The sequence below is a fragment of the Raphanus sativus genome, chromosome 4 (assembly GCF_000801105.2).
Source record: "Raphanus sativus cultivar WK10039 chromosome 4, ASM80110v3, whole genome shotgun sequence".
In the NCBI taxonomy this organism is placed as follows: domain Eukaryota; kingdom Viridiplantae; phylum Streptophyta; class Magnoliopsida; order Brassicales; family Brassicaceae; genus Raphanus; species Raphanus sativus.
Genome location: NC_079514.1, coordinates 45,661,173 through 45,675,303, shown reverse-complemented (window position 1 = coordinate 45,675,303; position 14,131 = coordinate 45,661,173). Strand labels below are relative to the sequence as shown.

Here is a 14,131-nt window from a genome sequence, read left to right as displayed (position 1 = left end):
GCCTTCGAAATTTTTTTACAATAAAAAGCAAAAAAAAAAAAGTCAAATAGAGGATGTCCAAAAAGAGATGCGAGGAATCAGTGACTTTGTGCTCAACACCGTCTCGACCAATGACTTCCTAACTATTTACACTTTCGTCGCATTAATCGCATTTGTTTTGACAAGTCAACACTCTTCACCTTTTTTTTTTATTCAGAGCATTTATTATTTAGTTTTTTGTTGCACCACCCAAAAATAATTAAAAAGTCAAATCTCTATACATCCTCGTTGTTCTGTGATTACAATAAATAATAAATAGTGACAGCTATATAAAAAGAGTTTACAAATATAAGTATTTCCCTTGTTTGACTTTTGTAATAATTCTGAATATTTCTCCTATCCTTCGTATTTAAACCCCAACCCTCCTTGTCTCTTCTTGCTAACTTATTCAAACCAATTCTCATCTCTTAAATCTCTCAACTACTACATTTTAAAGCAAAAGTTTCATTTGAGATTCGTTCGTCAGTCGATATATTCACCAAGTTTTACTTATGGATCAAGAGATAGAGATTCCTACTTTCTTCTTATGTCCCATCTCTCTAGCTATCATGAAGGATCCGGTGATAGTCTCCACCGGAATAACCTACGACAGAGATAGCATCGAGAAATGGCTCTTCACCGGTAAGAAAGATTCATGTCCGGTCACCAAACAAGTCATAACCGAAACCGACCTCACACCAAACCACACTCTTCGCCGTCTGATCCAATCTTGGTGTACTCTCAACGCATCCCACGGCATCGAGACAATCCCAACCCCTAACTCTCCAATCTCTAAATCCGAGATCGAAAGACTCATCAAAGTTTCTTCATCTTCACATCAAAACCAAGTCAAATGCCTCACAAGACTTCGTCAAATAGTATCGGAGAACACAACGAACAAGCGGTGTTTAGAAGCCGCAGGAGTTCCTGAGTTCTTGGAAAAGATCATCAGCAACGCAGTAGATACCTCATCGAATCTACATGATATATCAAACATATTGGAGAGTAGGTTTGATTCTTCAAGAAGCTTAATGGACGAAGCGTTAAACTTACTCTATCATCTCGACGCATCGGAGACAGCCCGCAAGAGTCTTTTAAACAACAAGAAGGGAACAAATCTTGTGAAGACGTTGACTAAGATTATGCAACGTGGGATCTACGAGTCAAGAGCCTATGCGACTTTACTTCTCAAGAAGATTCTTGAAGTTGCGGATCCAATGCAAATCATATTGTTGGAACGTGACTTTTTCAATGAGGTGGTTCAGATCTTGCATGACCAGATCTCTCATAAGGCAACGAAATCAGCAATGCAGATCTTGATGATTATATGTCCATGGGGAAGGAATAGACATAAAGCTGTGGAAGCTGGAGCGGTCTCCATGATAATCGAGCTTCTTCTGGATAAAAGTTTCTCGTCCGAGAGAAGGAGTTCAGAGATGGCGATGGTGGTTCTTGATATGTTATGTCAGTGTGCAGAAGGAAGAGCTGAGTTCTTGAATCATGGTGCGGCTATTGCGGTCGTGTCTAAGAAGATATTGAGGGTCTCTCAGATAACTAGCGAAAGGGCGGTTAGGGTTTTGCTTTCTATTGGGAAGTTTTGCGCAACGCCATGTTTGTTACAAGAGATGTTGCAGTTGGGAGTTGTGGCTAAGATGTGTTTAGTTCTTCAAGTGAGTTGTGGGAACAAGACTAAAGAAAAGGCGAAGGAGTTACTTAAGCTTCACGCAAAGGTTTGGAGGGAATCACCTTGTGTCCCAAGAAATTTATATGCTTCGTATCCTGCTTGATCAGCATATTAATTAACTCTCATTTGATACAAAAAAAAACTCTCATCCGATACAAACAATTCTATGAGAGTTATTCTTCGGATAAGTTCATTAAGAAAAAGAAGAAAATTAGAGTGGTTTCTATTTTTGCTAGAGTTCAGTTTTTTCTTTTGCTTTTGTTATATCTTTTAAAGGTTCATCATCCTGTAGATAACAATGGGATTTTTTCATGAAATTATGAGATACTGCAAAGAAATAAATGGAATCACAAGTAACATGGCTATTGTTTTCCACTTGCTTGTTCATTATTGTTAAACTGTTTATTTGTATGATTCTATATTGTTCATTTCCGTAGACCGTCTCTATCAACTCTCTTATTATTTTTTTTTTTTGAAAAAAACGCATGTCAACTTTTCATTTTTATCGAGTGGATAACCTAAAGATTACATCACAGTTATTAAAGATATCTACTATCATGTGTAACGTGTCTGACCATTTATGTTTCCGTGGAATTAACATTGCGAACGTTTATGTCCATATGTTCAATCTCTAACCCCAATTTTGGTTATTTATGTATGATTATATATATGTCGACTTCGAAGACATGTATCATAAGCATGCTTTTATCCGACGATTAACTTCCGATTTCAAGAAATTGTAAATATATGTTATCCGATTTAGCTATTGATTGTATCTTTCATGTGTTAATTTGTTTTTACTAGTCGTGATATAATGAATCATCATTATATTTTCAGGTCATCCAGTTTCAAATTATCTAACATAAAAACGTGGTTAAATCATTTTCGAAAACTCAATATAAGATGTACAGTTCAACGATCTGTAGACGTATCAATATCGGTAGATGAAGGCAAATAGATCAGAAAATGTAAGTACAAAAACTTTTTAATATATCTTGATGATAAACTTAGCATTAAAAAATGTGTGTTTTGGAGATCAACGTATACGAATCCAAAGCCCGTAAATACAATTTTTTTATAGCAAGAATATATGTATCTACATACCTCGGTTCTAGCAATTAGGGAACATGGTCGGTGGGAACATGAATAATTAAGTGATATTGGAAATTGTTGTGAAATAAGATGTGGGGAAAGCTTATTCTTCTTGTTAGTCATCGACCAGAAGGTCTATATATATAGTCGGACATATTAATGGATCGATACAACTAGTAATTATCCTAATAATTAGGAATACATAAGATAAACACCAAACTATATATGAATCGATCATAAATCAGTACATAACACTCTCACTTGATCAACACATCCGGTTCAGGTTCATTCATGCTTTTGATATTGCCTCATTAAAGTATTTCCATGGAAAACCCAAAACCCAGTGTGGTAAAAAGGGAGAGTGTTATGAAAAAGAGTACAACACATGAACTCTCCCTTGGATGTCATAGTCATATAGAGCTCGTGATACACTTTACCAGTGTTGGTGTTGCTTCATTAAAACCTTACCAGTAAAACCCAATTGGGACAAAACCAGGTGAAGGGAAAAGAGTACAACATGTATCACTCTCCCTAACTTGTACTTCCGTACATATTCTTCAAGTCTTAGCGCATGGACAATCTAACATCTTCATGGTCGCCGGGTCTTGAATTGTTTTGAGCTGGTCCTTTAATTGGCATGTCCCAAACTGACTGGTATACTTCATGGACGTGGTGAAATGTTGAAGAAGTGCATCTTTGCTGCTGACCACTCTATACTCTTGGTTGGACGGATGGTACTCTACCAGTACTTGGATGGACTTCTAATCTGCAATCAAACTTTACTTACAGATCCTCTTATATCCCATGGATCTTCTAGTCACATGGTTTTGCTATATCATGGATACTTTAATTTGATTCATCGACCTAAACACATACGAACCATTTGGTTTCTTTATGGACATGCCTTTGTCCATTTCAGTCATTCATTACTTGTATGTGCTAATGGCTTATCCATTATAGTCGATCTTTCTTTATTGGTCTATCCATGTTGAGTCATAGACCTTATCTATACTCGTCCATAATTTATCTCATGAGTGTCTAAGATCATGACTTGATCAATGATCATTACAATGGTTTTACAAACTCATCGTACTATGGTTCTATAACCAAATATACTCATGGATCTTTTCATGACTATCGACCTTTCTTGTCTTAGATAATATCATATCCATTCGACCTCGACCAGTCACACCTTTTGGTTACTCTCTCTTAGGTCATTATGGTCTCATGACTCCTTTTACTGCCGTGGACAATACCATATTGCCGGAATATATATGTCATGTCATGAACCTCACACACACCAACTTGTCCATAAGTGGCTAAGGTATTGTAGCCCGAGATGACAACATGGTTCAGGTGTAATGGTGCAACTATCTGGTCGATGTGTTTTGTCATAGTCCACCTTATACTTGGGTGGACCATGTCGGGTCATATGCCTCGATCAAACTCATGATGATTGGTTCCTTTCTTTTGCTATGGACGAACATACATCTAGTAGTCCAATGTACTTTGTTTGGATACGTTTGTACTACCATATGCTGGCTAATCTTTTCCATTTAGCTATACTACAATCTGGTCGGTTCACGTTGATACATCGACTAACCACAATTTTGTTGGTTAATTTGTAGCAATGGTTTATAAACTTTCTGAACCAATCAACCTCTCGTTGGGTTGGTTTATTATAACCATAAACACAAGGAATTATAACATCCTTTATAAGGATCTATGGACTGATTGTACTAAGTCTTTCTCTTTCATTATCATTTGTAGCTGCATTGTTTTAGTCCATGAATAGCTTAAGAACAAAACTATTCTATGAGAATTTATTTTGTCACTTTAATGATACTCTTATCATTTTATTAAGGGATCTATATGCTGCTTACTACATCTTTCTTTATGTGTTCAGACATAATGTGCAGTAGCATCCACCACATAGGAATTCATTTCCTTGTAATATGTTCCTTAGTCTATGTGGGTAACCTTGTGTAATCAAGCCATTCCCATGAATACTTTAAGTATGGACATGGACGACCTCTACGTGGTTATGTCCTACATCTCACGGTTTTCTTTTCCTCACAAGACTCTCTTGTCCACTGGTTTAAATCATCAGATGGCATATTTATCATATATGGCCAATATGCCCATCTCTATTTATAGATTCTTTAAAATCATTCTTTAAACCCCACGGTTTCAACCTTCTAATGTATGAATGCATTCATGTATTCACGTGGGTTCTGATCCTCGCTTATATCATTTACAACTCAAGTGCTATTCTATTATGCATCTTTATCATTTATGTGTCGACACTTCTTTTGTATGGTTCCATTGTGTTCCAGACATGAACTAATCGATTAGAGATTTCATTCTTTACTAAGAACCTTCATTACCTTGTAATTTTGCGTCCCAAACTACATGGTCTGGTCTCTTAGATGTTTAGCTGCGCAGCCTTATCTCAATGTCTGGTCTGTTTTCCTTTATGACCTAAGATATGTCATTTCTATGCACATTTTTTTATTTCCGAGGTACCTTATCTTATGGAACATATTGGTCTATCTTTAGACTCTATAGCAACTTGATTATGTCTCTTCTAGGACATTAATTTCGTGGTTCTTAAGCTGGTATGACTTAGTCATTCTTTTCTTTTCTTTTCGGGTATAATCTGTTTGGCATTCTTGTAGCTAGCTTTGTATGATCTTTCTTTGGACGTCTTAAATCATATTCTCTGATCTGAGGATCTTGCCAAGACAAGGATGGTTAATACCATTTCATTTCTCTTTATACTTTTACCAGCTTATTTCTTTCTCTCCTTGATGTTAGATAGTCGGATTTAATCATGCAATCCGTAAACATGGCGTTAATCTGATCACCCATATTTGGCTCAAGGTTTCTTATAAAATCGTGGGAGAAAAACATTCTCATATCCAACATATATTCCCAATCTTATCTCATCTTCTTATGAGGTTCCATCCTAGACGGTATTATTGTGGTGGTCTATACATAATCTCTTAGGATGGTCTATGTCTGGATCATGACCCTTTATCATTCTTAGATGAGAATATCTATGCTCACTTTATATGGCCTGATGCATATTATCATTACATGTAAATCCATGTGTTCCCAAGCATTAGCTAGTGATCTTTGTATCACAAAGAATTCGGCCAAGTTTTACCATGGTCATACACCATGTCACTCGGATTTTTAGTGTTGTTCATGGACCATGGGAGTGTCATTTCTCCCCCTCATGAACATGCTATAAATTTTTAGATGCTTGGAACATTATAGCCTATGGAGTTTCCCTTGTGTACATGTTACACAATGTGAGATTCTATGGAATAATTCTTTGTGCGTTTTTTTGCACTACAAAAAAGTCTAGATTGATAACAGAGTATTATAGCACGTTTTACTGAACTGTTATTGTAGATGATCTAAAAAAAATCGTGATATATAACAGCATTATATAAATGCTATGATAGAGTTTCAATAAGCGGGAACAGAAAATTAGATTTTCTGCCGAGACTTAAGTGAAAATTAGAGAAGCGCCGAGAAAATAATAACTTCCCTCTATACTCGAATACAATTTCTATATAATGGTGTAAAAATTAGTCTTCACAAAAAAATAAAAACAGAGACAAAAAAAAATCAATTGAACCCTATCGTTCTCTCTTCTCCCAGCGACACAGTCCTAACCCAATTACCTCCACGACCATCACCATCGTCCTCTCCTATCTGTCTGTCATCTCCACCTTGTCTCCGTCTATCTCGTCTCATCCTCGTCACCACCGTACCTATCCCCCTAGTCTCCTCCTTTGGTAATTTCTCTCTCTCTCTCTCTCTCTCTCTCTCTCTCTCTCTCTCTCTCTCTCTCTCTCTCTCTGCGAAAACCCAAGTCTCTGTTCAAGTCAAGCTTCTTCGATTTCTCCATCTTGAAACCCTAATTTTTTTTACAGAAAATAAACAGATGATGGAGTGGTTCTTCCTTCCAAGACGTTTCGGGCTTTCGATTTGCCCTCGTCGGATTCAATCCCATCTATTGGAACACAGAAAATCCTATATCTGCTCATATGGGTTTTCATTTTAAGGGTTTCTGATAGATTCTATGGTAGAAATCTCCCTTCTTTTGTGTGTGAGTGGTGGTAGTGTTGATGTTACCGTAATCTCATCCTCGTCACAACAGCTCCTCTCCTCCTCGTCTCCTTTTGTGTTTGTGATAGGCCCACGGGAATCAAAGTACACATTTCTTCAAGAATCTGATGACCAGATTCAAGCTTCTTCTGCTAAAGGTATCAACTTTTTTTTTCTTTGTTTGATATGCTTATTGTATTTTGATACCTTTGGTTCTTCACTTTAATGTTGCAGAATTCAACAATATCGTTCGGATTAAACTAAGACCTATGAAGTTATTGTCAGGTGCTCTTGTTGGTCTCTGTTGTCTTTCTCTCATGCCTTCTTGTCTCATCATCTTCTGGCTTGCAGGTAAGCGTTAGATGAATCTTGTTGTATTTATTGCTCCTTTGGGTTGCATAGTCAAGAAAGACCAAACTTTATGTCTAATCAGGAGTTGCAGCAGCAGACAATCTTACTAAACAGAAACTGAACTCGAAGATACTTCAGGCTTTGTCTGTATTCTCTTTTTGTTTTCTTGATACCCTTTTTTGATCACTACTTACAGTTAATGTGTGTGAGCAGGAGGAGCAGAAACATTGTTGACACCTCATATCAAGGACTACTCGAGTTTAGTATTCTCTCAGCTTCAGGAGCTGTCTAGTGTGGTACTTCTTCACTCCAAGGATCTAAACATTCCTACTGGAGTTGTTACGTATGATTTATAACATTTTCATGTCCTTGTGCGGTACTTTTGCTAGAATGTTTATCTGGTTAGGGTCTTGTGATCTGTATTTGCAGGGGCTATAACATTTTTATGTCCTTGTGCGGTACTTTTCTGGATTGTTTATCTGATTAGGGTCTTGTGATGTGAATTTGCAGGGGCTATTTGATATCATTGCTATGTCAGGTTCTTTCTTGAATACTGAGAGTAATGGTACTGTGAGCAGAACGTGCATCTTGTTGGTCCTGATGGTTGTATTGTGGGCTTTGTTGCTGGAATGCTAGTTGCTAGGTCACAAGTCCAGGTTACTCCATTTCTCTAACCTTTTATAGTTGAGTTACTTCATAGAGTCTTCAATATACTGATTTTGGTTCGGGTGGTTTTTTACGTAGGTCATTGTTGGAAGCTTTGTATCAAAGAAACTGAAACTGAGCACAAGGCGTGTTGAGAATAACTTAAGCCAGGTTCAGCTTCACCATCTGTATTGGTGGGAAGAGCGTTGGTGAAGTCCATTAGGAAGCTGGAAAATGGTGTCCATGTTGTGTATGGGACAGGCGTGTATGTGACATGATTAAGAGGAGAAGTCTACGCACCAGAGCTATTAAGCTTTTGAGTCTTGATGAATCTGATGAGATGCTGAGCAGACGGTTCAAGGACCGATAAGCTGATAAGATCCGCAACAAACTAATACCGTGGCGGGGCAGGACTATGCGGGGTGGTGCCACACTTTGCCATCACTAACGCAGGTCCCGATTCTTATGAAAAGAAGAGGTAGTTCGTTGCCATCAACAACCAAAGTAAAAAGCTTTTTGTAGATGTCATTAGTTTAGATATATTTGTCTCAGAAACATAAAGCTTTCATGTTTGTACTAACACTTGTGATAATATATAAAATCATTTTATGAATATTTTTAATATATTTAATATAAATCCAATTGATACAAAATAAATATGATAATGATATATGGCTTGGCTCGGCTCCAAAACATGGCTCAATTTGATCTATTATAGCACAAAATACGAATTATATTCAGCTTCCGACAAAAATAGAGGTGCTATAGTAAATTAAATAATATCATTCAAGTAAATGCTATTGTATATGAACCTATCGTAACATACCAAAAAAATGCTATCGTAGAAGGGGGACCTATGATTGCTGCCGTATACATAGCATTTATGAAAATGCTATCAAACCCCTAACATAGCATATAACCCGTGCTAACAATGAACATATTTCTTGTAGTGTCGATATCAATCTTTGCATCAATTTTAATGACCTGGATGGCTAGTCCAGTCATTCCATAAAGTGTAAAATTTTGTGGTCAACCTATCTGGTTACCTAGGCCTTTTGCCTTTATCATACTGATCTTTTAGCATAGTTTAGATCAGTCGCGAGTACAGTCTCAACCATTTCTATGCTTTGGGCGATTTTTATTTATAATTTTGAAGGAACTTTTTATTTCCTTTGCCCATTGGTTCAATGGGAAAACCATTCATTTTCAAAATTTTATAACTCAAATGGGTCTTTTATTTGGGTGAATAATTCATGCCCTCTTTCGGCAATGCTTTTGGTCGGATAATTTTAATTACTATACTCATTTTTTAAATTTTCATTTGTCATTTATCAATCAAGAATTTATCAAGCAAGTCAAACATGATAATATAGAACTAAAACAACTCTTATTATATAAAAAAATCGTAATGACAAATCAAAACATAAAATCAGAATGTCGAAATCTTGATTCTTAGGCAATGTATAAGCCGGCCACTCCTTTTATTATTCTAGACGTGGCTTCTTTGGATTCATCCTTATTCTCTCCAGCCTTATTGGGTTCAGGAAGTCTCATCTCACTGGTTTTCTTTAGTATTTAATTATTCTTCTCAGCTTGTAATAGATACAAGATCAAATTCGTATAAGTGGTGAAACCTTTTTTCTGTAGGTATATTGTAACAATAGATCTTTTAGATCAGCTGTGAGGAATGTCTTTTCCCGTAAATTTTCCTCTGTTACCTCTTCACCACATAGTTTCAATTTAGAAACGATTTTGATTAGAGCTAAGTTATATTCATCTACGGACTTAAAGTCCCGGAATCTGAGATTAATCCACTCATGCCTAGCCTTTGGTAATAACACTCTTGTGTATCTTGATTTTAACTCTGTCCAAAGGTCTAGAGGGTTCTCAGTATTTATATACTGATCTCTGAGATCATCAGTGAGATATTGGCGAATAATTGTTACTGCCCCATATTTTTCATTTTCAGTTGCATACTCGCTTTTGATGATACATCTGTCAAGTCCTCTTATCTTTAAGACAATTGCAGTGTTCATTGCCCATTTTAAATAATTATATCCAGAGAGATTAAAGACTGGATAATCCAAATTCGACATCTGAAAATATAGATTTTAGAGTCTTATTATTTGACTTATAATTGGATTCAAACAATGCAATTTGGTTTCTTTCAACCTTTTATTTATGCAATGTGATATGGTTTCTTTCAACCTCTAAATTATTCAATTTAATCCGATTTCGTTTAGTCAATATGGCAATGCAACTTTGGTTTCTTTTTATAGTAAGTTTCAGAAAATATAAAGTTTTCTTTTATAGTAAGTTTCTAAAAATAAAAAGTTTCATTTTATAGAAATATTCTGAAAATATAAATTTCTTTTTATAGTAAGTTTCTAAAAATAGAAAGTTTTCTTTTATAGAAATATTCTGAAAATATAAATTTCCTTTTATAGTAAGTTTCTAAAAATAGAAAGTTTCCTTTTATAGAAATATTCTGAAAATATAAAGTTTCCTTTTATAGAAACTTTCTGAAAATAGAAAGTTTTTTTATAGAAATATTCTGAAAATATAAATTTCCTTTTATGGTAAGTTTTTAAAAATAGAAAGTTTACTTTTATAGAAATATTCTGAAAATATAAATTTCCTTTTTATAAACCAGTGAGTCAATCAAACAAATAGATATCAATCAAAATAATTTTTATTTTTTTAAGAAATCGATCATAATTATGTTTTAGGAGATGATCAACTTCAAAAATTAAAATCGATTTGATCATTCAGATCAATGATGTTTTTTTTTGAGATTCAGCAAGCCATTGAGGCTGTGATTTTAATTGATTAACAATCTCATATCGGACTTTAGGTTTAAGAGCTCGGATTTACTCATGGATATGTCTAGACTTATTAATCTAGGTTGTTAGGGGATTTTGCAAGTTTTTAATTGTCATAACCTTTAACATCAAACCTAATTCGATTGTTTGTGTTCTCTTTTAGAGTTTCAGACAGTTTATCTTTGTTTAGAGAAGATCTGAAACCGGACCACCAAGAGAAAGAGAGATTGTGGATGGATTAGGGTTTTGACGGCGCAGTTTAAAACGAGAGGTGAGAGCGCGTCTAAGATCGGATTGATGTGTGGTCTGCGGCGCTGGATTCTTCTCGTCGAGGGCTTCAAATTGATATGTTGATCGTCGTCTGAGTCCTTACGGTTAGATAGATATGACATTTTGAAGTTGCGGCCGAAATTAGAGTTTTAGAACAAGGTGGCGGCGCGTATTGAAACTGAGCGTGAGAGCGCGTCTTAGATCGGATCGACACGAGGTTTGCGGCGTTGGATTCGTCTCGTCGAGAGATTTAATTTGATATTTTATTCGTCGTCTGGATTCTTACGGTTTGAGAGAACGGACGCTTTGAAGTTAAGCCGGAATTAGGGTTTTTTGAATGTCGGATTTGTTTTCTAGTTTTCAGGGTATGGTATATCGTGCTGATAACGTGTTGCGAAATAAGATGTGGGGAAAGCTTATTCTTCTTGTTACTCATCGACCAGAAGATCCATATATATAATCGGCCATATTAATGGATCGACACAACTAATAGTTATCCTAATAATTAGGAATCCCCCTATACATTAAAAGAGAAGTCACTTTAGTGATTTCTGCTTAGGTGACACTCATAGATAGCCTCTATGATTAATTCTCTTAATCTTATTGGTTGAATTTTTGATAATTTCTTTTTCATTTATTTTTTATCATCGACCAAACATTACCAAAAACAGAATCCATATAATTAATACGGTCTTATTAATATAGTATATTTGAAAAGGCAAAATATAGTATATTAATAATGACATACTTTATGGGCAAGGCATTCATTTTATAGTTTTGGAAAGCTTGTTCAAACGAATCAATAAAACTTGAAGGCACCATTCAAATAAGGCTAATACACCATAATATTAATACATACTGCAAACATATCAATCTAAATATGGAAGATAATATCCGTTTTCGATTTTAGCCTTTGGTTGAAGTACTTTATAATGGTTTGCTGTGTAACCTAATTTTCTTAAAAGCAAAAGCAACCTAATTGTTTGAGCACACATCGATGGTTATCTTCTGCAAAAGCAACCTATTTTGTTCTTCAATCTGGTAAAAAAAATTTCTCAATAATATAAATCTCTGAGCTATATCATTTTAATACCATCTTTTTGTGCTGCAAATACTTTTTTTATTAGTAGATTAATATTATTGTTTAGAATTATAAGCTTATATATACATATATAATTTTTTTGGTTTGCTGATTGTAATTTTTTTTAATATTTTTTCAGAGATGATTTGAGGGAAGTGTTCATATTTCAGACCTCTAAGAGCACCATTCCGATCCTGCAAAAAATGTGCGCTTAGAATGGTATTTTCTCTACTGTACATCAAAATTGAATAATCACATTATATTATTAAAATATCTATAGTAGGATGGTATTTTCTCTACTGACGTAATATTTTATTTCCTAATCTCATACTTTAATATTTAAATTTTAAGGGTAAGATTTGTTAATTAAATCATTAGTGTAAACTATTTTCCACCTATATATTCTCTTTTTTATTTTAAAATGTAATTTTAGTAACAATATATTCCATAAATAATCCTAACTTATAGGTAAATAAATTTTTAAAATTAATTTGAGAACATTCTGTTACAGAGCTTATTGTGAAAGCTAAATATTTTAGTAAAGTCTACCATTATACTATATAAACGAGGCATTCTGATTTGAAACGAAGCCATTGATTTTGTTTATGCTGTAAAATTTTTGTTGCATATTTCAAAAGAATCAATTTGATAAAAGGGAATAGTTGACTGAAGAACCCAAACTATTTGGTCTTTCTTTTGTATTATATTTCAACTTTTTTATTTATAGTTTTTTTAAAACTGAAAATTCTTTTTTGTTTCAGATTATATATCAATATGATTGAGATGGTTATTTGCTGCAAGGTCAATGATGGCAACATAGATATTATGTGCTAAATACAGGCATCACTGATTTCTTTCAACATTGAAGACATATTGGGTGCATAAGAGGATGATCAGTTCTTTGTTTACATTGAAAATGATAAGTGGAGAGATAAGAATGTATTGTAAGAAGGTTAATGGAAGTTGAGTTTCGTAAACTCTTTTGCGTTTTGTTTACTATTGGTAGTGTTTGTTAAATAAACCATTTATCTTTCATTAAAAAAATTCCAAAAATGATCGATCACTTATAAGTTAAAACATGTGCCATGGTAATGGTTTCCACGTTGATGTTTGTGGTAATATGAAAAACAAAAATTAAATGTAAGCTGAATTATCAAAAGACATAGTTATCAAGCTTCAAACCAAATCAACAACGATCTCAACACCATCGAACAAAGTAATTCTTTTTAATCAAACAACAAGGTAATTTTGTTAGGGTTACTGCTAAGTAATGTAATATAGTTATTAAAAATTAAATTAAACCCAATAATTGAAAAAACTACACACTAATATATCTTTCTAATACTAATGTTAGAATTAAACCGGTTATATACAAACTTCTATATTAAATATAAGTGATAAAACATAATTATTATATATTTCTATAGATTTACAATATATCAAAATCAAAACTATTTATTATTCTTTAATTTTATACTCATATTATGGTATTAGGAAAGATATACCTTGTTGATAAAAGCTTTTAATTAGTTAATTCGTTTATTAATAACTTACCTTATTTTGTTATCAATTAATTGTGCAGGTTGATATGATGATTACCTTATTTTACCAGAAATTATTTGTCTTAGATGGTACGTTAATTATTACAAATTTATGACAGTCAATTTATAATATCGTTCTTTAAATTGCTTCATGGCTTATTAAAGGGAAAAATATATTACAAGAACCATAAGACTTTATATATCTCAAGAAATGTATATATTTACAAGAACTTTTATGACAAATATTTCAGGAACTATAAGACTTAATGATAAAATGTCTTTATAAAATATGATTATTAATTCGTAATTATTCTTTAAATCTGAAATATTCTAAAATTTTCAAATTATATATAATTATAAACGAAATTTACTCTTTAGGAAGTATTTTTTAAAAAATATACATTTAATTGACAAATTTAAAGGTATAATTTTCGTGAAAATATAAGTCTATTAAGTAAATGTTTTGTTCTTTTATGATGTCATTTATTGGTAACTATATACATGT

General features: G+C 33.8%; 2 protein-coding genes across 13 annotated transcripts; both read left to right on the top strand.

Annotated features, from left to right (window-relative positions):
- The first annotated feature begins 395 nt into the window (after positions 1–395).
- On the top strand, positions 396–1,930 carry LOC108837770 (E3 ubiquitin-protein ligase PUB22). The gene has a single exon (XM_018610788.2). The coding sequence runs from the start codon at positions 531–533 to the stop codon at positions 1,803–1,805; it is 1,275 nt and encodes a 424-aa protein (XP_018466290.2). The 5' UTR covers positions 396–530; the 3' UTR covers positions 1,806–1,930.
- A 4,381-nt stretch (positions 1,931–6,311) lies between these two features.
- Positions 6,312–8,527, top strand: LOC130511977 (uncharacterized). 12 transcript variants are annotated; one of them, XR_008945480.1, is made up of 7 exons: positions 6,323–6,603; positions 6,742–7,074; positions 7,151–7,267; positions 7,350–7,410; positions 7,481–7,610; positions 7,778–7,923; positions 8,012–8,527. XR_008945480.1 is itself a non-coding variant. In XM_057009983.1 (6 exons), the coding sequence occupies exons 2-5, from the start codon at positions 6,891–6,893 to the stop codon at positions 7,901–7,903; spliced, it is 459 nt and encodes a 152-aa protein (XP_056865963.1). In that variant the 5' UTR covers positions 6,321–6,603; positions 6,742–6,890; the 3' UTR covers positions 7,904–7,923; positions 8,012–8,527. The 12 variants fall into 12 exon arrangements, 3 of the variants coding, with proteins under 3 accessions (XP_056865963.1, XP_056865964.1, XP_056865962.1); XR_008945479.1 differs by having other exon boundaries at positions 6,328–6,603; positions 7,481–7,563; XR_008945478.1 differs by lacking the exon at positions 7,350–7,410 and having other exon boundaries at positions 6,318–6,603; positions 7,151–7,201.
- Positions 8,528–14,131: the final 5,604 nt, after the last annotated feature.

What these genes read in the sequence shown, in the direction of transcription:
- LOC108837770 (XM_018610788.2), top strand. Translation starts at nt 531, where the DNA reads ATGGATCAAGAGATAGAGATTCCTACTTTCTTCTTATGTCCCATCTCT.
- LOC130511977 (XM_057009982.1), top strand. Translation starts at nt 6,891, where the DNA reads ATGGTAGAAATCTCCCTTCTTTTGTGTGTGAGTGGTGGTAGTGTTGAT. An exon ending in TCAAGCTTCTTCTGCTAAAG is followed by an intron (nt 7,075 to 7,150) that starts GTATCAACTTTT and finishes TTAATGTTGCAG; the next exon opens with AATTCAACAATATCGTTCGG. An exon ending in TTCAGGAGCTGTCTAGTGTG is followed by an intron (nt 7,564 to 7,777) that starts GTACTTCTTCAC and finishes GTGAATTTGCAG; the next exon opens with GGGCTATTTGATATCATTGC.